A 23582-nucleotide genomic window follows, 5' to 3' on the forward strand; every position below is an offset into this window, starting at 1 on the left:
TTTATGCTGAGTCTTCCTACCACAATTAAACCAATCTAGAAAACCATAGCCATGTCCAGAGGTTTGTTTCCATTTGACTCTAAGTCCCATCAAGTTGCACAATAAAGACCACGCAGGGTGAAATCTGAACCCATATTCACTCAGTGTAACACCGGTGGGCCTTGTTCGAATCCCTTCTGTGTGTTGTATGGATGAGCCTTTGGTGAGTCACTCAGCGCTGGCCTTCAGTTTCTTCACTCATACAGCAAGGTGTCATGGCTGGCAGTCCAGGATGCCCCTCTGATACCCACTGGCTGGTGCTCATCCCCATGTAATCCCCTCTTGTTGAGTCCTACCATCTGAAGGAGAAAACATCAGCTTTCCTCTCCCTCTTCCCAAACACCACTCCTCACTCATTTCTGAAACCACATGTTCAAATGACTTGTCCATGCTCCAAGCAGTTCTCCAGCAGAGAGCAGTGGAGCATCCTTTAAGTCCGCTCAATTCTAACCCACTAACCTGGTAGACCCTGACCCCTGCTTCCAGGTCTCTGTCCCACAAGACACCAACCACAAGTACTTACATTGTCAGCTCTACTTCTGATCCCCTGGCTATAAACCAGGGCTCCATGGTTCCCTCCTCAGAGCCAACTCTTTACTATGACAGACCCTCAAACTCAGGAAACACTTTTTTTGTTTGTTTGTTTATTGTGTTGGTGGGGGCAGTTTGTATGTATTGTGTATGTTTGTGTATGTGTGACAGCGTCTCATAAGGAAGGAAGGAGGGAAGGGGAGGAAAGGGAAGAAGGAAGCAAAATTTCCCTTGAAAACAAAAAGCAAGGAAGTAAAATTTGTAGGATCCATACAGTTACTAGGGAGGCTCTAAGGCATGTGATATATTTATATATTTATATTTATATTTATAGCCAAGCAATTGGCTATAACTGGGGGATACTCCTCGCGGAGAGCACTTGAGGAATAGTTCTTCATCTCTGTAGTAATGGGCCGGATGACCTCCTCAGACCTTCCTGCCCTAATGCTGCCGGGCCTTTTGAGTATCAGGTTTCCCTGGTGTGGGAATACGGGTTCATTACTGGACTATCACCCTACAGGCACAGTTCCTTAGGACTCTGGGTCCCCCTTCTCAGCCCCAGCTCCATTCCCAATCTCACGACTGCAAAGCTTCAAAGCTCAGTTTCGAAGAAGCACCGAGTTCATCAGAACATCGTCGGTTTTACGATGTTTTACGACTGTTGCTCTTCCACATAAATGAAGGCGAAAGCACCCCTGACGCCGATCTGGCGCCATCTAGTGGCCCAGTTGCTACTCGGCCGTCTGTGATAAGATCTTGGTCTGCACATAAACAACCCTAGAGTTTCTAGGCTAACCTTTTACAAAATCCAAGGCAAAACTTCCCAGAATTCCTGTATCCCTTTCCGGGGTTTTTCCTCACGGCTGGCTGGTGTAATGGGGAGAGACCCGGTGACGTTAAGCCCTCCTCTCTTGAACCCCAACTGAATGAATCCTCAGCCACCTATCAGAGTTAGGGCGCAGTTTACAAAGCTGTTATGGAGACGATGGGGGAAGACACAGCAACTTGTTCCTTGTTCCGTTCTCATCTCTTCCCCCTCTGCTACAGGCCTGTCCTATGGTCTCTCCGAGTTCTAGAATTACTTTCCTGTTACCCAAAATACTCGCTGATATTCATTTGACGCACAAAGGATTCACGCTAGAGACTAGTCCTCAGTCCTTTACCAGCTCTGTGGTTTACAAAGTTCAATAGCCTTTCTTTGTAACAAGAAAATTGGAGTATTTAGCATAACCGGTACAAAGAGCAACCAATATTCACAAAGATCCAGTCAGGAAGGCATTGTCTTTTGTAAGAGGGAAGAAAGAAGAGTCAAAGATATCCTAAGCCTTGGACAGAAGGGTGAAGGAGGGAGCGGGCAGATATCCAGGCACAAATTCAACGATGTTCTACACATGTTGACCCCAGTCTTAGAGTTATCGTGAGGGGTTTAAAAGAACATTTATCGAGGTGTGTTTGGGATATGCTAACCCTTCAATAAATATCAATACAATGGATTCAGTATGTTTAAATGAATGGAATGGGCTGGTGACGTGACAGTAGGTAAAGTGCTTGCTGTGTAAAGCCTGAGGGCCTGAGTTCAGACCCCGAGCACCCACGTGAAAATTCAGACATGCCAGTGCATTTATAACCTCAGCACTGGAAAGCAGACGGGTTGATCCTAGGCTCTTGTGGTGGTTTGCGTAAGAATGGGCCCCATAGACTCATATATTTGAATGTTTAGTCATCGGGAAATGGCACAATTTAGAGGAATTAGGAAGTGTGGCCTTGCTGGAGTAGGTGCGGCCTTGTTAGAGGAAGCAGATCACTGGGGGTGGGCTTTGAGGTTTCAGAAGCCCAAGTCAGAACCAGTGGCTCTCTCTCCTCCTGCCTGAGGATCTGGATGTAGAACTCTCAGCTGCCATGTTACCATGTCTGCCTGCACGCTGCCATCTCCCTACCCTAAGGATAACCTGAATCTGTAAGCAAGCCCCAGTCAAATGCTTAACTTTATGAGTTGCCGTGGTCATGGTGTCTCTTCTGTTTGTTTTTTTTTTTTCTCTTCTTAGTATCCTCAGCTATGACTCAGAAAGGAAAGCATCGTGCATATCATTAATTCCACTAATATTTCTTGGAAGCATGAAATGAACAAAGAATTATCCTAGGTCCTAGGGAAAAAGAAAAGGGCTATGTTCTCACAAAGCTTACAGTTTAGGGGAAAGAAAGTTCAAGCTTAACAAGACAACAACCAATGAGGCATTTCCGTGGGACACATGAGAGGTCAATAAGGCAAGATGCACTGGTGGAGAGTAGCGGCGGATGTGTGCTGGGAAGGGAGCAGGGGCCTCAGCTTCCGGGGAAGTAACCGTGACCAGGGCAGCTGCTCCTGGCAAAGGCGTCAAGAGCAACAGCATGTCCGTGAGTTCCCGTTTCTCTGAAACAGCAAAGAGGCCAGTGTGGAGAGATCAGTCAGCACCGCATATGCGAGGCAATCTGCTCTTAGGAAAGACACACGGAACTATGTAGACACGAAGTCTCTAAGTTCATTTCAAGTGATTAAAGAATATGCTAAGATGTATATTTTGGTACATATATATAAATGTGTCTCTATACACATACATATACACATATAGGTCTGGAGGGTTATTGGCTTCTTTTTCTTTTTTGTTTTTTGTTTTGTTTTGTTCCACTTTGGTTTGATTTACATTTTTGTTTGTTTGTTTGTTCATTTGTTTGTTTCTTTCTTATGTGGTGTGTCTGTTTCTGTGTGAATGTTTGGCACCTGTGTGCCAGAAGAGGGCACCAGATCCCCTGGAGCTGGAGTTATAGCTGATTGTGAACTACCTGACATGATGTTGGGAACTACACTTGGGTCCTCTGGAAGAGCCACAAGGGGTCTTAGCTACTGAGCTGTCTCTCTAGCTGCGTGGTTCGATTTGGGAGACACCATCTCACTCTAATCCAGGCTGGTCTGAAACTGCCAACAATCCTCTTACCTCTGCCTCTAGGCAAGGATTACAGGCATGAACCACTATACAAATATACATTTCTATGTATACATATTACATATAGAAAGTGATAGGTAAAATAAAATGTTAATAATGGTGAATAAAGTAAAGAGTTTGCAAAAATTAGTTGTATTACCCAAAAAGTTTTCTGGTGTGAAATATTTCAAATTAGAAAATGTCTTGCAATTAATTTTTTTATTTTTAAAGATTTATTTTATTTATTATTTATATAGTATTCCATCTGCATGTGTGCCTGCAGGCCAGAAGAGGGCACTAGATCTCATGATAAATGGCTATTAGCCACCATGTGGTTGCTGGGAATTGAACTCAGACCTTTGGAAGAACAGCCAGTGTGCTTAACCTCTGAGCCAACTCTCTAGACCACAATTAAATTTCTTAGTTTATGAAAAAACAAAAATTTTATACTTTTATGAGATCTAATAAAAATATTAATCTGACAAATATCACTGGTATTAATAAAATATTAGATAAGTCTAATAAGCATGTAGCTCTGTAGCAGAACACCTGTTAGCATGCTTCAGGATGTGGATTTGATTTCCAGTGTATACACACACACATGCACTATAAATATTTGATGGTCAATCAACATTTATCCAGCCAATCATAATAGCACATAGATTAGCAGATAAAGACAGCTAGCCTCTGAGGTGAAAATTACATCAGGAGAATAAGAGTTACTATTACAATGTCCTACATGTCTCAAAGGAATCAGAGAGGTACCACCACATTCAGGCTTCAATACTCACATCCCTAATGGTTGGTTACCTGTATTGTCTTCCAGAATGATTATGTGAGGAAGACACAAAAATTTATAATGTACTTGAGTCAAGATGATTTACCTGAAGTCCACCTAATTAAAAGCTAAGTGACGCCGTGAAGAAGCAAGGCATCCGCAGACGGCAAGAATGACAGTGCACACCTATAATCCCAGAATTTGGGAGGCTACTTCCAGAAGACTAAAACCCACCAACGGCAGCAGGAGGAGGCCGGTCCCACCGTGTCGGCAAAGAGAATTCAAAGAGAGATGTTGGCGCTCAGCCTGCTTTTCCTTTTTTATAGTATTTCAGTCTGGCACCTTAGCCCACGGGATGGTGCCGCCTGCACTCAGCTGGGCTCTACCTCCGGAAACAATCCACAGACATATGTTTCTTAGTTAAGTCTAAATCTAATCTACATTGAGAATGTAGATTAACCATCAGACATACTTACATCCTTGTTGGTCTTTTATGAATGAGAACTGGGATGTTCTCCAGCAGTCATCTGGACCCTCCCTCAGCTTCACACAAATCTCTTCCCTTCCTGTGAAGAGGAAAAGACCTTTAACATAACCACTGTCTCTAGTCCATAGATCTCTTTGGACATGTATGTATGTTTCAATGAAAGAGAAGTTTCCCTCCCAGAGACTTTGTCTAGATTTGGGATGTAGAAGTCACAAATCATGGTAGCTAATCAGGGCAAGAAGCTCCCATGCACTCTTCGACTGTTGGTGGATTCTCTTGTCCGTGTCAGTACAGGCTTGCTTTGCAGTAGAACAGGAGGTAGAATCAATATGGAACTGAGCCTGTGAAGCAGGTTTGTATGTGAAACAATAGGTGAAACCGAAATCCAGGTGAGATAATATAGCAGAGCAGAAACACATGATCTAAGTCCTTAGCTGTAGTACTGTGCTTGACTACTGCGGCATCATTCTTCTAAATATAACAATGGCTTTAACTCCACGCACAAAAATGTGATGACAGTTATATATGACATGTGCACGGGGGTCATAGATGTGTCCAATAGGACATGTTCCTAAAACAACCTAGGGACATCGCTTCCTATGAAGTTACACAAGGAAATCTCATGCACACACAGGCGAATATGTACACACACACAGACACACAAAACCCATGATGACTGCTTATAACAAGATGAAAAAAAAAAGTACCTTTATGTTTTGTTTTGTTTGTTTTCAATAGGATCTTACAATGTAACCTCAAGCTCCATCTGTTTCTATCTCCCCAGTGCTAGAAATAAAATCATGTGTCACAACACCAGCTAAGAAAAATGTACTTTTAAAATCACTTTTATTAGCTGGGCACGGTGGCAAGTGCCTTTGATCCCAGCACTCAGGGAGGTAGAGGCAGGCGAATCGATGTGAGTTGAAGGCCAGCCTGGTCTAAAGTGAGTCCAGGACAGCCAAGGCTACACAGAAAAACCCTGTCTTGGAAAAAAAAAAAAAGAAAGAAGGAAAGAAAAGAAAAGAAAAATGATACACAAAAAGTAGCCTGTCAAATGACAAAAACAAATCTCCGAAAACATCAACTGTAAATGTATAATAAAGATGTATGTAGAGATCACCTTTCTTTTCTGTATGTGGTCATGTGTGAGAGGGAATGTCGTTGGGTTTTTCCAATACAGCTCTTTCAGTGATACAGCCCTTTCAATGGCACAGCCCTTCCAGTGATCCATCTCTCTTTACTGGGGGGAATAAGGGCTGTATAAACCTTGGGGGAATGGGTAGGGAGGGGGGGTGCATGTACATCATTGGCTGGAGCTGAGGTGCTTTGAACACTTCATTTGCATGGAGAGAGATTCCCAGTTCTAGATGAACCTGCTCTGTTTACCAGGCTATGTGACTACCTCGAGGATGACGGAGGTGGGGGTGGCAAGACTACATGCACCCAGAACATGTAAGCACAGAACAAGGATGGAGCCATCTCACGGTTGAGATTTTCAGGGTTTGGAACTGTCTCAGCACACTCTTGCTCTTGACCCGTTCCCCAGGCTACACAAACAATGGGCCTGACAAAGGTACATATGTGAGCATGTGTGTGTGGAGGCCAGAGGGCACCCTCAGCCTCAAGTTATTCCTCAAGCACTCTCTAGCTTTTCTGTTTTTAGATATAGTCTCCGGCCTGGCACTCACCAACTAGTCTAGACCAATGGCTTACTTAAATTCTGTCTCTGGGCACTGGGCCTGGGCTCTAGGGATAGAACTCAAGTCTTCATGTTTTCAAGAAGAATGTTTTACTGACTTCAATAGCCCCTAACCCTGAAAACGTACTTTAAATCTCCTCTAGAGCCAGATGTGGGGCACATAACTATAATCTTGAGAGGAACTTGAGAGGTAGAAGCAGGAGGAACTAACATTCAATGTTAACCTTAGCAACGTGGAACTCCTAAGACTAAATAATAATATTAATAATAATAATAAATAAAAGTTAAAATGTGTCCTTCAAAATCTTCATACTTCCTAAAATCTATGCAGAAATGGAGTTATACTGATAAAGAGTAAACTGTAGCATCGGGAATTAAGGTGTCAGGGAAACAAAATAGAGCACAATCCCTCAAGAAAGCCTCGGGATGAGCACAATTCCAGAAACCATCCTAGCTCCAGAAGGTCAGGGAAAGACTGGGGTGGGCGTGGGTGTGCACAGGACAAGATGGCACAACATGGGGACAGGGACACAATACACAACACATGGCCACAACACTCCTGTCCCCGGAAGCAAATCAAAGGACTCTGACCCCCTACAGAAAGATTACATCCCCCTTCTTGTCAGAAAGCAATTCCCCTTTTCCTGGCTAATCAGACTGTGCAGAGCAGAGCAAATCTCCACCAAGGGATTAAGTCTTTTCTCCATACTCTCCTGGAGGCAGAAACCAAAGCAGCATTATATTGAAGAGCATTGTTCCAGAGGCAAAGGAATAATGGACATGCTGCAAGACTTAAACATGGAATATTCACTCTTAAAATCCTGCTCTTCTGAGAAGATGGGCAGGCCAACCCATCTTGGTCAGCTGGTTTAATAAGGCTGCTGACCTTCCAAGGGATCCATGATTGAAGAAGATCAGTTGTCTGGACAAACTGTCACACACTCCTGCAGGGCCCACTTGACATCTCTCACTGCTGGTCAGCGAGTAGACTCAATGGCTGCTGCTGGGAAAAGGCTAAGGGTCTGTTGTTTTCTGCATCTCTGGGGAGATCTACAGAGTAAAGGAAGCCCCAGGCTTCACTATTAAACCCTAGTAGTCGCTATTAAGGAAAGTCAAATGGAAATTGTGTTTTACTCCTGTTTGAAAAGTCCAAGGGCATTTGCATGCAGTTCATTATCACTTTCTTCGGCCTTGCCATCCTTTGTCAACTAGGTTTCTCTACAGCTTACCTGGGGCTGGAACCCAGTCCCAGAATAGACCCCCACGCACTCCCAACACTGGGTAGAAGTTCTCCTTTTCAGGCCCATCTTGAGGACAGCAGGCAGTAGTGGTCACAGAACTAGAGATTGTGGACCAGACTCGGTCTGGGATGACTAGAAGGTGGGCAGCCTAAGGCAAGGAAGGGAAAGAAGCCAGCAGCAGTGACACAGCTGCCCCACCAGCAATCTGGAGCAATCAGGAAAGGATGGTTATTCAGTAAGGGCAGTGGGAAGAGCTCAGGCTTCATATCCTCACTCTGTCTCCTCTGGACCTGTTTCTTAGCCACACCGCAATCTGAATAGGTCATTAAGACCTGTGTTTCCCATCCCACCTTGTGGGAACCCAAGTTCTAGTTCTCCACTTGTTAGAAGACTACCTCACAAGGAGGGCATGGTGGCACTCCTCCTGTAATCCCAGAACTAGGGAGTCTGAGGAGGACTGTGACTTTGAGGTCAGTCTGAGCTATATAGACATTGTGTCAAAAAAGGAAAACCAAGGAAATTAATCTGATCAAGTTTTGGTATGTATTTAGGAATTTGGAGACTATAATACAATGTTTAAAGACATGATATACTTGCAACAAGCAAATCCTGAAGTGAGGAGATTTTACACACCAGTTGCTCTAATCTCTTCCATAAATGAGCAAAGAACGAGGGCAAAGGGAGCAACACAGAGTGTGAAAGGGAAGAACCGTCATTGATATGTAAAGAGCAACCTCTCAAATGCAGTGTTAGTGAAAGACCCCAGCCTCACACTAAGTTAAACATAGCTAACGCCATTTTGTGAGACACCACTGTTTTATAAAACTCTGAAGGCCAGATGAGAAACTGGAAAATTACTGAAAAATCCTAGCTGTGTCACCCACTTGGGATATCTGTGGTCAGGCTGCCCCAGTCATACTAAAAACAGTTTGTGTTAATCACTCTCATAGATATCTGTGAGACTGTTTCAGCTAAGATAGGGAAAAACAAAATAACAGGTGGCGGGCCACGTCAAGGGGTCATCCTACCCCCCTTGACCACCCAGTTCCTGGAATCTGGGTGCCCCTGCCAAACTTTGACACAAATTGTAGTCTCGTGTAAACGTACCAATCAGCCCCCTGTAACCATGCCCTCTCGCTTCTGTACCAGTGCTTCTGCTCTAAAACCCTATAAAAACCCCAGTTTTTCCCCAAGGAGGCGCGCAAGGTCCTCCCGAGTGACCTTGCTGCCCCAAGTACTCGTGAATCAAAATAAAAGCCTCTTGCTGTTTGCATCCAAAGGGACTCCTTGTTCTTTGGGAGGGGGTCTCTCTGACGGAAGATACCCTCTGGGGATCTTTCAGTTAGGATAATGCCTTGATTCTGATTTGAACACACTGTAAAGGGGTTTTTTTTTGCGGGGGGGGGACTACTCTCAAACTAAAGTATGAGCTATATTAAGGCACTGTTGCTGACAATGATGGTTTGATGTATGCTAATGGTATCATGGTTATAATCAAAATGGAAGCGTAAAAAGGAGGATGCCTGAGAAGGCTACCTGGAGGAAAATGGAATCTTTATCCATTAGAGATACGCATTAAGATGCTTCTAAATGAAGAGATTTAAGATTTGCTTAAAATACTTCTGTGATTAAAGGAGGAGGCATAAAAATAAAAAGCACAATTAAAAAAAGAGAAAGAGAGAGAGAAGCAGGAAGATCAGGGGTTCCTGGCCAGATAGAGAGAAAGGAAAAGACAAAAATAGATTGCTCTGGAAGTTTAGTTAAGTGCCTGTACACTTCTTTGTGTGTGTATGTGTTTTAAATATTCCTAAGCTAAAATCTGGGAAGAAAAAAAAAAAACCGTTCAGAGAGGAATCTTCTTATATATAGCTCAGGCTGGCCTCTAACTCACTGTGTAACACAAGCTGGCCTGGACTCATGATCCTCCTGCCTCAGCATCCTGAGTGCTGAGTGGCATGAGACTGCACATCTGAGAAGACAAAATACTGAATAAGGTCACACAGACTATTGATTTTATCACTCTCGTCCCTCCTCTAGGTTCAGCGTGTTTGCACCACTCCATATTTGATCAGGAAATTCGGAGACTGAATGGAAAAAAGAAAAACGAAAAGAAAAGGAACATGCCTGTTTTTGGGTATGGTGGAGGAGAAAGCTTATTATAGATATGTGGGAGAGCACAGCCAGAGGCAGACACATCTAAGAGAGTTCAGAGTGGTCATAACACTGAACATTGTGGAGAAGGGGGAAGAGAAGGAAGAAAGGGCAGCCAACTACACCAGCCAGGAGGCCAAAGATGCAAAAGAGAAGAAGGGGAGGGTAACCAAAATGTCTGACTATATAGAGAAGAGCCTCTGAGGGAAGGGCAGCCCAGCCCCTGGGCTGGAAAGTTCAGGGCAGAGGGCATAGTATGGCAGCCATACCCTGCAACACTGAGGAATGCTGGGAAATCCTGGAGACCAGGTCTGCTCTGCTATGTTAAATAGGTTCCTGAGCCACTTGTTCCAAGTTTGAAACTTAATCTAGATCATGTTTCCTTGTCTTTACACCACCTCCAGTATACAGTCCGTTGGCTAATTTTATTGGTCCCACCTCCAGAAGAGTTCCATAACTGGACTACTTTTCACAGCCTAGTTTAAGGGACCCTCAGGACCTGGAAACAGCCTAGCTTAAGTGACCCTCAGGACCTGCAAAAACCTCTAACATCCCTCTCCTTGTGTCTGCTCCTATCCCTCGTTTGTTCCCTATAGGGAAGTAATTGTATCATTCCCCGTCCTTGCCTAGAGCTCTTAATCCTCCAAATTTTTTTTTCCTCAGTGGTGAAGACCAAACCCAGTTCTTGATAGAGTTTAGGTAAATATTCCATCTCTAAACTACATCCAAGCCCAAGGTTCTATTTAAGGGTGAATTAAATATTCACCCCAGAGATCCCTGGGAAAAATACTGAGAAAGCAGTTTGATATCTGGGTCTATCTAGCTCAAGAATTTATTTGGGAGTTTGCAGCCTGTAGTAAAAGCTTGTGAAGAAAGGGAAACACTAAGGAGAAAATATAATATCCAGTATTTGGGACTGAGGGTAGAGGAAAGGAGAGGATCTTTGAAAACATACCTAAGGAGCCAAGCCAGCCCAACTCAGTGACTTGGAGTCTGAGTTGCCTGGAAGTGGCGACCTAGAAGATCTAGCGCAATCTGTAACCGAATCAGAGAGGTGACCTTGGACAAAGAAGAAAGGAAAAGAAAATGCCGACAGGTCTTCTGTAACTAATGAAGACCTGGAATTGGTCCTGGGGAACAACTATTTGAGCCAGATTCTTCAGTAAGCCTAATCTGCATAATTAACATAAACTAACTGACCCTCTCCTCCCTATTCCCCTCCCCTTCCTGTTTTTTTTTTTTACCCCCACTCCTCCCCTACTTCCCTTGCTTCGAATTCTTTTTATTTTACTGAATTCTTTTTATTTTATTTTTAAAAATAATTTATTTAATTTACGGGTATGAGTGTTTTGCCTGCAAGTATGTCTAAGCACCACGGGTGTGCCTGGTGCCTGCGGAGTTCTGAAGACTCTTAATTCCCTGTAACTGGAGTAACACAAGTGAGCTACCTTGTGGGTAGTGGCTGGGAACCGAACCCTGGTTCTATTGAAGAGCAGCAAATGCTATTAAGTGCTGAGCGTTCTCTCCGGCCCTGGTCTCCATTCTACGGCCTCCACTTAGGTCTTTAAGTAACCCTGGCTGGTGTCAAAGTTAGTAAGGCTCACTGCCTCTACCTCCGGAGTGCCGGAATTAAGAGCTAGCACAGCCATTCCTTGCTCGGACCTTTTATCCTAACCGTCCATCTACAAACGACTATCGGAGGTCCATGTTGACAATAACCAAATCTAACAGCTACGGTGGCTAAATTTCTCGTTCACGTCTAGTAATTCATGTCCTATGCTTCAAGAGTGTTTTTATTTCCTGATACTTAAAATTTATTTGTTTAAATTTTGGAATTAAAAACTGAGAATTTTGAGACAGTCTCTAATGACGCAATTCCTTCCTGACCTTCTAAAAACATCACTCGCTCCTTTCCTTCTCGGCCCTCCCTCTCCCCGGATCTCGTGCCTCCGGCAGGAAGTCTCGCGAGAGGTCGAGGTCTCATGAATTCTCCCAGTAGCCCTCGCGCTTCCTCTTCCTGAAAGCGGCCAGAGGTGAGTGTTACTCTGCTTCGTGCTCTCGTGGCGAATCCGCCGCCATCGTGGTTTCGGGGCTGCTTGCGTCGCGGCCCCCGGCATCTGAGCTCTCAGGGCTACGGGTCCTCGCCACAGGCGGCCGCTCTCTGTGCGGAGGGGCGCAAGGGGCGGATATGGGGGCCAGGGCCCGGCCGCTGGCGGAGGAGACGGGCGCGTTAGTGGCGGTGATGCAGGAAAGTGCCCGCGAGAGTAAAGCCGGGTGCAGACTTCAGTCATTTGGGCTCAGTGCTGCTCCTTGGGCGCATCAGGACGTGGGGTATGTGGGGAGCCGCGAGGTCGGGGGTGAAGGAGGGATCTGCAGAGGGCTGGGGTTGGCTTCGCCATGCCAGTCCTGAGTCCCAGTGTAGAGGCATGGGGTTGCGGGAGAACAGCCAGACCCGAATGGAAGGCCTTTAGTCCCAGCACTGGGAAGGCACGCTGGCCTACATAGAGAAACCCTGATTGAAGAAGGTGGCTGCGATGATGATGTTTCTTAGGACACCTTTCGATTAATCGTGAAAGCAATTATTCTCTGAGCAGCAGTTGGTATGCTTAATTAAACTCCTTGGTAACTAGCTGGCTGTTAATAGGTGTTATGTTCACAGGTGATCCTTGAAGATGGTTCGCTACTCTCTTGATCCAGAAAATCCTACGAAATGTAAGTGACTAAAAAGGACATGGTTCTGTTTCGATTTGTTTTGTTTTTGGAATGTGCGTAACGAAACAAACAACTTTCCTTTTATGTTTTTGTAGCATGCAAATCAAGAGGTTCAAATCTTCGTGTTCACTTTAAGGTAAGGGAGTTGTGGTCATGTTAACGATTGTCGTTTGAAAGGTAGCTGCCGTGATGACTTACTTAGGACACCTTTGGATTTACCGTGAAAATAAATACGTTCTGAGCAGCCACTTTTTATTTATATACATATATATGTTGGTCGTTGGGTGTGTGAATGCTTGATAACATTGTGTGACCCTGTATATAATAACAGGGTGATGACCTTGGGCATTTTACTGCGTATTTATCTCCCAACTCTAACATTGGAAGATCAACACTTAACCAAAACTTTCTGGCTTATGTTAGAACACCCGGGAAACCGCCCAGGCCATCAAGGGTATGCATATCCGAAAAGCCACCAAGTATCTGAAAGATGTCACTTTAAAGAAGCAGTGTGTGCCATTCCGGCGGTATAACGGTGGAGTCGGGAGGTGTGCCCAGGTGAGAAGTTAAATAGGGTGGCGTATGGGAGCTAAAGTCTCTTATGGTTTGGTTGCTGTGATGATGGATCTTAGGACACCTTTGGATTAACCATGAAATAAAACATGTTCTGAGCAACCTTGCTGTCAGCCACCATCTTTTTTAATTGGGGGTCTAATACGGATTTATCAGGGAAAGTAACAAAACTGTTTACCCTTTGTTCTTTCAGGCCAAACAGTGGGGCTGGACTCAAGGTCGGTGGCCAAAAAAGAGTGCTGAATTTTTGCTGCATATGCTTAAAAATGCAGAGAGTAATGCTGAACTTAAGGTACCTAAGCCATTACCATGTTATTTGTATATCTTGGAAATTATTGCTCGGGTGTGTGTGTATCCTCAGTAATATTTTTTGATATACTGGAAAATGTATACACTGTTCTGTATGCATGTATACCTGCACACCAGAAGAGGGTGCCAGAGATTATTATTGAGGGTTGGGAGCCACCATGGTTACTGGGAATTGAACTCAGGACCTCTGGAGGAGCAGCCAGAGCTCTTTACCTCTGAGCCATCATCTCTCCAGCCCCCAGAGCAACTTTTGTCTTGTACTTGTACCTCGAGCACTACAGAATCTTGCCTAAAGGTGTTCAGAAGCATTATATGCTGTGTCCTAATGGTTTCCTCCATCCCTAGTTCTATTAAAAACACCACACCCCAAACAAATCTTTTTCTTAGCCTGGGGTTTATATATTGATGAGTGCAGATCAGGGTGTGGCACACCAAAAAATACTTTCACCTTGTGCCATTTGTCTTTTGAATAATGTTAGACCTAGTGGTGGTATAGTTTGTTATAAAGGAAATGTTGAGTTTTAGGAGTTTGGGATAGGTAACTGTGTCTAGAGGTAGGATAATCATTACTTCTTCCCACTTGGAAATAATTATACATGGTTTCCTTTGCAATAAGGTTATACCTTTTAAAAAGAAAAGTAGTATGTACTGTGAGAGGGAAGGAGAATGGGCATCCTTCTTACCTGGGTTTACTTAATACAATGAGATAGCTTGCCATGTTGATTAAAGGTGGTACACACCTTTAATCCCAGACAGAGGCAGGTGGATCTCTGAGTTCAAGGTCAATACAAAATATCCAGGACAACCAGAGCGCTGTTACAGAAGCCCTGTCTCAAAAAACTTATACTAGTACCTAAAACACAAAGTATAACATAGTGCACTTTGGCAATAGAAACAGTAATTCAAAGTAATCCACATTAGAAATTGGGATACTGAAGATAAAACAGATACTTAGCTTAATTACTCTTCCTTTTCCAGGGTTTAGATGTAGATTCTCTAGTCATTGAACATATCCAGGTGAACAAGGCACCTAAGATGCGCCGTCGAACTTACAGAGCTCATGGCCGGATTAACCCATACATGAGCTCCCCCTGCCACATTGAGATGATCCTCACTGAAAAGGAACAAATTGTTCCAAAGCCAGAAGAGGAGGTTGCACAGAAGAAAAAAGTAAGTCACTCAGTTTTGCTGGTGTGAACTACTAGGAACATCGGTGGTTGCTGTGGAGACTATCTTTGGACACACACAGCCATGAAAGGAGACTATTGTGGCCAGCCTTTTACCCTCTTCAGTGCACTTTCTATTAGAGTTTCCTGTGGCCCAGCTAGGCATTTGGTTTATTAGGACACTTCCTCTCATTTGGCTCCTAAGATTTTTAACGTGGGTTTCTTCTAGACTGGAAACTTAAATTGTCCCTTTCTTTGTCTTTTTAGATATCTCAGAAGAAACTGAAGAAACAAAAGCTGATGGCCCGGGAATAATAAATTCAGCATAAAATAAATGCAGATAAAAGTAAAGGTCTTCTGGTGGTCTTTGTTTATAAGCAGATTGCTAGGATTGCTCATTTACCTGTTAGATAAATGAGCCCCATTGGGAAAGGTGTGGTTTTAGTCAAGCAGTGAAACAGATTGACACCCACTTGACCAAGCAGTGTAAAAATGACTGTCTAGCACTGTTGAATTAGCATTTACTGGGGAACTGATAGAAGGCTGGGTATAAGATCTGACCAGAACTATTGAGTATATGATAAGCCTGCTGGGAGGAGAAGGAATTCTTTGCAGTTGATCATAATTAAGCTAGGGTGTAGCATGGGGTGGTGCAGATGATTTGTTAGAGGGCAGTCAGTACCCAAATATCATCTGGCACTTGGAGGCCAGTACTGCATTGGCCTAATAGTAATACATAGGTTTTTCAAGTCAAGCATCCACTCACTGAAAACTTTGTAGTTGCTACAGCACCCCTAAACTATTCTCTGTATACATTTGCCTACTTAGGACATTTCAAGATATGGTAGTATGTGTAGCCCTTTGCTAGTGTTTTCGTGAAGGCTTTTTTTTTTTTTTTTTTTTTTTTCAAAGGCCAGTAGTACTGAAGGAATGATTCAGGGTGAAGGTGCCAAGCCTATAGGTCCAGGCCCACATGGTGGAAAAAGCACCATACTTCCGTAAATTCTGTGACTATCACCCATGTGTTGCCCCACGCACATGGATGTGTTTTTATCACATTTCTGGGCAGCAACAATACTGGTTCCTCTGTGAACCTTTGGTGTACAGGGCTCTGTAGGAAGTTCGGTTTCTTGGGCCTACATACCAGATCTCTCTAGATAGCAGTGAACCACGTTTGGTTGCTGGGAATTGAACTCAGAACCTTTGGAAGGTCAGACAGTGCTCTTTAACGCTGAGCCATTTCTCCAGCGCCTGATACCCCAAATTTTAAGGTAACCTCAGTAATGTTTGTGTCAGACATTGCCGAAAAGGCCTTGGGTTTCAACCAGCACTAAGTGGGGTTTCCACATTCACAACCTTGCCAACAGACCAGTCCACTGTAGTGCTTATCGTAAAATGGGCAGCGGAAAACAACCCAAGCCCTAGTTTCTAGTTAGCTCCACATTTACCCCCTTGAGTAAAGTTTTGGAAGTCAGCTAGGCGTTGGAGTGCACAACCATAATCACATACTCCGACTTCAAATCAGTCTGATCGTCATGTGAAGACCGCAAAAAATAATCTGGTTTAGCGAATCTGAGCCTGGCAACACCCTATTATGTGCCGGGACCTTTCCTATTGCTGGTGAGGTCCAGGCAGGCCTTACTCCAAATTCGCGGCTCTGGGGCAGCCCAGCACAGGTTTTCCCCCTTGAATCAAAAGCCGGTCAAGTGTCTGGGAAATTGGTTTCCGCGCACAGCGCCTCCCTTCCCTACCCGGATAGGGCGCGCGCGAGGCTTTAGCTATGGCGCAACCCCGGAACTGCGGGGTGCTCTGTATACGACACCATTACGTGCTGTGCGTCTCTTGGCTGGCGTACACGCCTTTGTCAGCCCCTTGACATGCTATTGGCTGTTGGCAGCCCGGCCTCCCGGAAGTGCGGACATTACCCCGGGCGTCCTGGTGCTGGTGAGTGAGGTTTGGGGGGTTAGAGCTCGCAAGGGGGGGTGTCTGCCTGCGGCGCTCGGCGTCCCCGGACGGTGCTGTGCAGTGCAGTGCGCCAGTGGCCCCGCATCTCGGCACCGTTCTTCGTCTGTCACCCTCGGTGTCTCCCTCCTTGCTTCCGCCACGGTTTGGCTCTCGTCTTTGGACCCATCACAAAAGAGGCAGAGGCAAGGCTCCATAGTGAGAGCTTGTGAAATGATGTAGTTATTGGCACTGGTTCTTGGGTTTTATTTAGAGCATAATGTGTACGAATTTTAAAACTACTAACTGCAAGTAGAATTTAAAATATAAGATAAGGACAGGGTGTTGGTAGCATTTTAATCCCAGCAATCGGGAGGCAGACGCTGGCGAAATCTCTGTTAGTTCGAGGCCATCCTGCGACAGAGCGAGTTCGGGACAGTCAGGGCTGCACAGAGAGACAGAGAAAGAAAGTTGGATGGGTAGGAAAGGGGCCTGAAAAAAAGTCGTAAAATTCTCAAAGATCTTTTTTTTTAATTGGGGAAAAGGTTTTTAAAAATTGTTTTGTTTGATTTTTAATTTTTATTAATTACAATTTATTCACTTTGTATCACCCCTGTAGCTCCCTCCTCCCCGTTTTGTTTTGTTTTCTGACAAGATATTGTGTAGTCAGGCTGGCCTAAAACTCAGATAACCCCTCCTTCCCCTCCCAAGGGCCGGATTAAAGGCATGAGCTACCATTCCCAGCTGGTTGAGCACAGGCTATCACTTTTGTTAGTGCTCATTCACCAAGCTACATCCCCAGCCCCTGCCCCACCACCTCTAACGAAGTTTTGTTTTTTTCATTTTGAGGTAGGATTTTCCTAACTCATCTATGCTGCCCTTTTCATTAGCCTACACAATAGTTGGATCACAAGCCTGGCCTGCCTGTTTTGTTGTATTACGTTTCTGTTTTGTGCTATAGTCTCACTGTCCAGTGCACACGGCATTCTCGTAAGCTGCGTGCTATCTCTGTTCTCAGATTCTCATGAGGGAATTAAAGCACAGTCAAGTAATTTTCCCTAGAAACACCCTTCAGAAAGTGAGGGCTCAGATCCAGGCTGCCTCACCGTGAAATCTGTGAAGTGAGCCAGGCGAAGTGGATCAGGCCTGTAATCCCGCACTCTGGGAGGCAGAGGCAGGCAGCTCTCTGTGAGTTCCACAGTCAAACCATGTAACTTATGGAATTCTAAAAATTAGAAAATTTTAAATCCTCTTATTGTTCTGAAACTATTTGTTTATTTATTTTGATTTTTTGAGACAAGGTTTCTCTGTGTATCCTTGGCTGTCCTGGAACTTGCTTTGTAGACCAGGCTGGCCTCGAACTCACAGAGATCAGCCTGCCCCTGCCTCCCAAGTGCTGCAACTAAAGGAGGGCGGCACCAAGCCCAGCTCTGAAACTTCTTAAGGCCTCTGTGCTGGTTATTTTAACTATCACTTGATACAGCCTAGAACTACCTGGGAAATGAGTTTTAATGAGAAATGAGCCAGATCATTTGGCTTTGAGCAGGTCTGTAAGGGGTTGTCTGATTGTTGAAGGATGTTGGAAGACCTAACCCCTTTGGGCACCACAATTCCATAGGAGGAGGTCCTGGCAATGTAAGGGGAGAAAGCTAGCCGAGAGCGAGCAAGCAAGCAAGCAAGGATCTTTCTCTCTGCTGATTGTAGGTGTCATGTTTTCAGTTTCTACCTCAACTTTCCCACAGTAATGGACTGTCCTGGAACTGTGAAGTGAAACCCTTCCCTGAATTGTTTTTTGTTGGAATGTTTATTACAGCAACAGAAATGAAATTAGAATAATTCTTTATCTTGAAATCCTAGTCCTAAGAGAATTATTTAGTAAATTTAAGAGTATTTTTTATTTAATAGAATAAGTGTTGTCTCTTTTTGACTTTCAGAATCAAATTCACCAAGGGTTGGCTGTGTTGGGGCATGGCTTTAACTCCAGAACTGGAGAGGCAGAGGAAGGCCCGATCCACCTAGAGAGTCCCAGCCAGCTGGGGCTCCTTGGTGAGAGACTGTCTAAAATAGAAAAAGAATATTAGAAGTACTAACTTTTAGAAATAGACAATTTACTTACAGGATAATTCTTACCTTAGGGTTATTGTTGCTGTGATGAAGCACTGTGAGCAAAGCAATTTGGGAAGAAAAGGTTTATTTTTATTTGACCTACACTTCCACAGCACAATTCATCATTGAAGGAAGTCAGGATAGGAACTCCAACAGGGCAGGAACAGAGCTGATGCAGAGGCCTCCTCATGGCTTGCCCAGCCTACTTTTTTAGAGAACACAGGACCTTCAGCTGAGGGATGGCACTATCCACAATGGGCCGGGCCCTCACCCCATCAGTCACTAAGAAAATGGTATGCAGGCTTGCCTACAGCCTGGTCTTTTTCTTTCTTTCTGCCTTCTTCCTTTCTTTCTTCCTTCCTTCCTTTCTTTCTTTCTTTTCTTTTCTTTCTTACTGTCTTTGTCTTTCGGTCTTTTTTTCTCTCTCTCCCTCTCCCTCTCTCTCTCTATTGTGTTTCACTATGTAACTGGCAGTCCTGGAATTCACTGTGTAGACCAGGCTGGCCTTGAACTCTAGGAAGTACACCTGCGTCTGCCTCCCCAAGTGCTGAGATTAAAAGCATGTGTCACTATGCTTGGCTGGAGGAATTTTCTTAATTGAAGTTTCCTTAAATGATTTTAGCTTGTGTCAAGCTGACATAAAACTAGCACAATACCGAATAAAATGTTGATTATTAACCATCACACCTTCAGTTATATCCTTAAATGGAATGCAGAATTGCGGGACCGCAGAAATGGCTCAGAGGTTAAGAGCCAAAGGCCCTGGTTCATATCCCAGCTCCCCCATGGCTCACTTCTGGACCACACAAGCACTGCATGCTTATACATGCATGCAAAACATCAACTAAACTCATAAAATAAATAAGTAAATCTTTAAAAATAAAAGAAAGATGATGTACATTGTGGCACCAGTAATTCAGCACTTGGGTGACTTGAGCAAGAGGAGTTTTAGTTTCAAGACAGCCTAGGCCATTCTTTTTCTCTTTTCTTCCTTTCTTCTTTTTCTTCTTGTTCTTCTTTTTTTTTTTCTTTTTCTCTTTTTTGGTTTTTCAAGGTAGGGTTTCTCTGTGTAGCCTTAGCTGTCCTGGACTCACTATGTAGACCAGGGTGGCCTCAAACTCACATTGATCTGCCTCCCAAGTGCTAGGATTAAAGGCATGTGCTTGGGGCTGGAAAGATGGCTTAGAGGTTAAGAACACTGACTGCCCTTCCAGAGGTCCTGAGTTCAATTCCCAGCACCCACATGGTGGCTCACAACCATCTATAATGAGATCTGGTTCCTTCTTCTGGCCTGCAGGCAAAACACTATATACATAATAAATAAATAACTCATTAAAAAAATAAATAAATAAATAAAGGCATGTGCCACCACTGCCCAGCCCAGTGGCTTATTGTTAATTGTCAATTCCTTATAAAAGTCACACAAAGTATACCCTATATTTGAGTATAAGTAATGTTTTTCTTTTATTATTACTATTTTTTACCATAATGATTATTTAAACAAAACAAAAATCCTTCTCACTTTGTAGCCCTGGCTGTCCTGGAACTCCCTCGGTAGACCAGGCTGGCCTCCAACTCATAGACATCAGATGCTGGAATTAAGGACAGGTACCGCCATGCCTGACTATAATTTTTTTTTTTTTTTTTTTTTTTTACTCTATAGAGCATCCAGTCTTTCTGTTGATTTTTTTTTATTATTATTACTATTCCATTATTACCACTTATTTGTTTGCTCATTTATTTATTTATTTATTCATTTATTGATTTGGTGTATGTGTGCATAAAGAGGGAGCACTCCACTGAGCTGTGTGGAGGTCAGAGGACAACTTACAGGGGTCTGTTTTCTCTACCATTTGGGTCCTAATGGCAGGCACCTTGACCCACTAAACTATCTCACTGGCCCCTTCCTGGTTCTTTGAGCAATAAATGAGTGGGTATGCTATGTGAAGTACCTAGCACATACTGTCCATATTTTTAAAGTTCTTTATTGCATTGTTATTTATCGTGTGGGCATACCCGTGCCATGGCGTGTTGTGGACTGAGTCGGTTCTGTCTTCTCAGTGTGTTGGTCCTAGGTTGGTTGTTAAGCTAGGAGGCACCGTTAGGCACTGTCTTTTATCATGAAATCTGTGAGAAAGCCACAGAGATTGGAAAGGATTGGATGCTGGCATCTCTGTGTTTGCTCACCTGTTCCTTTACTTTGCAGACAGCAGCATTTCAGTTTAGAAACCTTTGCTCTCAGCAAATATATTCATAGACCCCAACCCATGGAAACAATCCTTTCCACAAAGTCTTTCTGTCACTAATCAATTATCTCATTCCCCCCTCTCCCCCGTTTGTGTCAGCAGCTTAGGAACTCAAGCCTGGGAAGATGGTGTGCATTCCTTGTATTGTCATTCCAGTTCTGCTCTGGATCTTCAAAAAATTCCTGGAGCCATACCTGTACCCTCTATTTTCCCCTGTTGTCAGCCGTATATGGCCCAAAAAAGCTGTGCGCGAATCCAACAATAAAAATATAGGCAAAGTAGACTGCAAGGTAAGACCCTTCAAATGCCCAAGGCAGGGCAGGTGAAAGGGCAGTGCTTGAGTAACCAGAAGCTTTTGGAACAGTAAGCCTCTGGAACTGGTTGCTTTGATTTGTTTGTCTGCATTTTAGTAATTAACGTTCGGCCAGAAGATTTTAAACTAGGCTTCTGATTAATGAGGTATCCTTGTGCTTTATGGCTTTGATCAGGGAATCTTTCTTTTCCCCCACCTGAATTGGGGGTTGAACCCTGGGCCAGGAAGTAAAGGCTTTTTTTTGGGGGGGGGGAATGCATGATTCTGGGAAATTTATTGTTAATTCTGAAATTTATTGTCTGCTTTAGAAGGAATTCTCTTTAAATCAGTACCTTTTTGTTCTAATAATTCTTGAACTTTTTTTCATTTTAGGGTGCAGATACAAATGGATTACTCACAAAAGGACCAACAGAGGTCTCTGATAAAAAGAAAGACTAGTGTGTTTTTTCTGAAGGCCCCTGGCTGTTTCCAATGGACCTGACAACATGAAGCACCTTCTTTGTCTCTGCCTTTTTCCTCTGAGACCAGGATTCTAGATAAACAGTTTAGCACCTACTTGATACTGATCAGGAAGTACGTGGTATTTATATTTGAAATATGAGTAGTTATATTTAATGACCTCACTTCCTAGTTTCTTTTTCATTAAAGTAGCTTTTATTTCTGTTATTCTGTTTTACTAATATGAATAGAAGGTTTTTGTGAGCAGATACGCAGAACTCCGAGCCCCTGGGCCTTTGCATTTGACTGCTGCTTTCACTGCCTGTGGACTTTCGTAACTTGGGTGGGATGAGTCTTGCTGCAAAACAGTACAGTCCATGATGGGATGAAATGTGGAAGATGTAATTACTGTCAAGCACAGTGGAGAGCAGATACTTAAGAATAGCTATTGCTCCAAGGAAGCTGGAAAAAAAGGAACTAGGTGAAGCTTCTTTGCAAATGTAACAGCAACATCAGTGTCAGTCATGTAAATTCTGATTCTGTACCTGTATTCCTGTAAATTCATTAAACATTCAGTTCAATTTGTTCCGTGTTTCTTTCCGTCTTCCCATATTGGAAAGTAATTTTTGTCCGCTGTTTTGCATTTCAAGACAGTTTCTCTGTGCCGCTTTGCCCCCACTGCCCGCCACCCAGGTGTGCACCACCACTGCCCAGCAGGAAGCAATTTTTTAAAAAAGTCATTGATTTAGGTTTTATTTCATGTGCATGGTGTGATGGTTGCCAGATCCCTCCGAACTGGAGTTACAGTTGTGAGCTGCCATGTGGGTGCTAGGAATTGAACCCGGGTTCTTGGGAAGAGCAGCCAGTGCTTTTAGCCACTGAACCACCTCTCCAGCCCTGGAAAGTAATTTTTTGGTTTGATCAGATTGACAAGCAGAATCTCAGAACTGTGATGCATCTAGACAGATGAACAGAAGTCAGTAGGTCACAGTGAGTGACTTCCGCAGGAGTGGCTAGACTGGCCAGATCTCTCCTAAAGCAAGTGGGGGTCTGGTTGTGGGCTTCACTTGAACTTTAATGAAAAAAGCCGATCCTGTGCCTGAAGCCTGTAATCCCAGCTACTTGGGGGGCTGAGGCAAAAGGATTCAAGGCCACACCTGGCCTTTGCTGCAGAATGAGCTTGAGTCTAACTTAGCCAGATCTTGTGTCAAAATTTTAAAATGCAAAAAGGGTTGGAGATGTAACCCAGTGACAAAGTTCGCTTAACCTGAAGCCCTGGCTACAGTCTACAGCCCTGTACATCCCTCAGTGTAGCAGAGGACAGCCTCAAACCTCCGGTCCTACCACTGCCTATCCATTGATAGGGTTACAGTGTACTATCACACCTGCATTCCCCGCCCCCCCCCCCGATACCCCCTCTTAATCTTTTGAGATAACGTTTCATCACGTAACTCTGATTGGCCTGGGATCCATGATCCTAGCTTAGCCTGTCAAATGCTAACGGAGACGTGAACCTCCATTCCTGGTTTAAAATGAATGCTTGTATTAAATATGCACATCATGGTTCTCATTGCACGTTAGGGTTTCTTTTGTGTTTTTGTTTTTAAATTGGGGTCAGTGGGGTTGGTGTTTTAAAACAAGGTCTATGTACTAGCTACCCTGAAGCTCAGACTAGGCTGGCCTCAAACTCACAAAAGTTCTCTTGCCTCTCTTTCCCAAGTGCTGGGATCAAAGATGTGCACCACTGCACCCAGCCTGTAAATTTTTTTAAAGATTTATTTGTTTATTATGTATACAGTGTACTGTCTGCGTGTCTGCCTGTACACCAGAAGAGGGCACCAGATCTTATAGATGGTTGTGAGCCACTATGTGGTTGCTGGGAATTGAATTCA

General features: G+C 43.9%; 2 protein-coding genes and 3 non-coding genes across 8 annotated transcripts; all 5 read left to right on the forward strand.

Annotated features, from left to right (window-relative positions):
• The first annotated feature begins 12415 nt into the window (after positions 1–12415).
• Positions 12416–12481, forward strand: LOC129688238 (small nucleolar RNA SNORD58). Its single transcript, XR_008721888.1, has one exon. It is a non-coding gene; the product is annotated as a small nucleolar RNA SNORD58 (small nucleolar RNA).
• Positions 12482–12509: 28 nt separating this feature from the next.
• Positions 12510–14997, forward strand: Rpl17 (ribosomal protein L17). Its single transcript, XM_055622684.1, has 6 exons — positions 12510–12598; positions 12694–12734; positions 13022–13156; positions 13365–13463; positions 14459–14650; positions 14914–14997. Exons 1-6 carry the CDS (start codon positions 12559–12561, stop codon positions 14959–14961), a joined length of 555 nt encoding a protein of 184 aa, XP_055478659.1. The 5' UTR covers positions 12510–12558; the 3' UTR covers positions 14962–14997.
• On the forward strand, positions 12780–12844 carry LOC129688235 (small nucleolar RNA SNORD58). Its single transcript, XR_008721886.1, has one exon. It is a non-coding gene; the product is annotated as a small nucleolar RNA SNORD58 (small nucleolar RNA).
• On the forward strand, positions 13209–13274 carry LOC129688237 (small nucleolar RNA SNORD58). The gene has a single exon (XR_008721887.1). It is a non-coding gene; the product is annotated as a small nucleolar RNA SNORD58 (small nucleolar RNA).
• A 1545-nt stretch (positions 14998–16542) lies between the features above and the next one.
• CUNH18orf32 (chromosome unknown C18orf32 homolog) lies at positions 16543–22271 on the forward strand. Of its 4 annotated transcripts, XM_055622687.1 has the most exons (4): positions 16551–16590; positions 20223–20301; positions 21042–21229; positions 21625–22271. In XM_055622687.1, the coding sequence occupies exons 3-4, from the start codon at positions 21065–21067 to the stop codon at positions 21688–21690; spliced, it is 231 nt and encodes a 76-aa protein (XP_055478662.1). In that variant the 5' UTR covers positions 16551–16590; positions 20223–20301; positions 21042–21064; the 3' UTR covers positions 21691–22271. The 4 variants fall into 4 exon arrangements, with proteins under 4 accessions (XP_055478661.1, XP_055478662.1, XP_055478665.1 ...); XM_055622686.1 differs by lacking the exon at positions 20223–20301 and having other exon boundaries at positions 16543–16590; XM_055622690.1 differs by lacking the exons at positions 16551–16590; positions 20223–20301 and adding an exon at positions 16597–16806.
• Positions 22272–23582: the final 1311 nt, after the last annotated feature.

Source organism: Psammomys obesus, unplaced genomic scaffold (assembly GCF_907164565.1).
Source record: "Psammomys obesus unplaced genomic scaffold, mPsaObe1.curated_primary_1811, whole genome shotgun sequence".
Taxonomy (NCBI): domain Eukaryota; kingdom Metazoa; phylum Chordata; class Mammalia; order Rodentia; family Muridae; genus Psammomys; species Psammomys obesus.

Coding starts and splice junctions, on each gene's coding strand:
- Rpl17 (XM_055622684.1), top strand. CDS start 12,559: ATGGTTCGCTACTCTCTTGATCCAGAAAATCCTACGAAAT. Junction 12,599..12,693: donor TCCAGAAAATCCTACGAAAT/GTAAGTGACTAA, acceptor ATGTTTTTGTAG/CATGCAAATCAAGAGGTTCA. Junction 13,464..14,458: donor AGAGTAATGCTGAACTTAAG/GTACCTAAGCCA, acceptor TTCCTTTTCCAG/GGTTTAGATGTAGATTCTCT.
- CUNH18orf32 (XM_055622686.1), top strand. CDS start 21,065: ATGGTGTGCATTCCTTGTATTGTCATTCCAGTTCTGCTCTGGATCTTC. Junction 21,230..21,624: donor TAGGCAAAGTAGACTGCAAG/GTAAGACCCTTC, acceptor TTTTCATTTTAG/GGTGCAGATACAAATGGATT.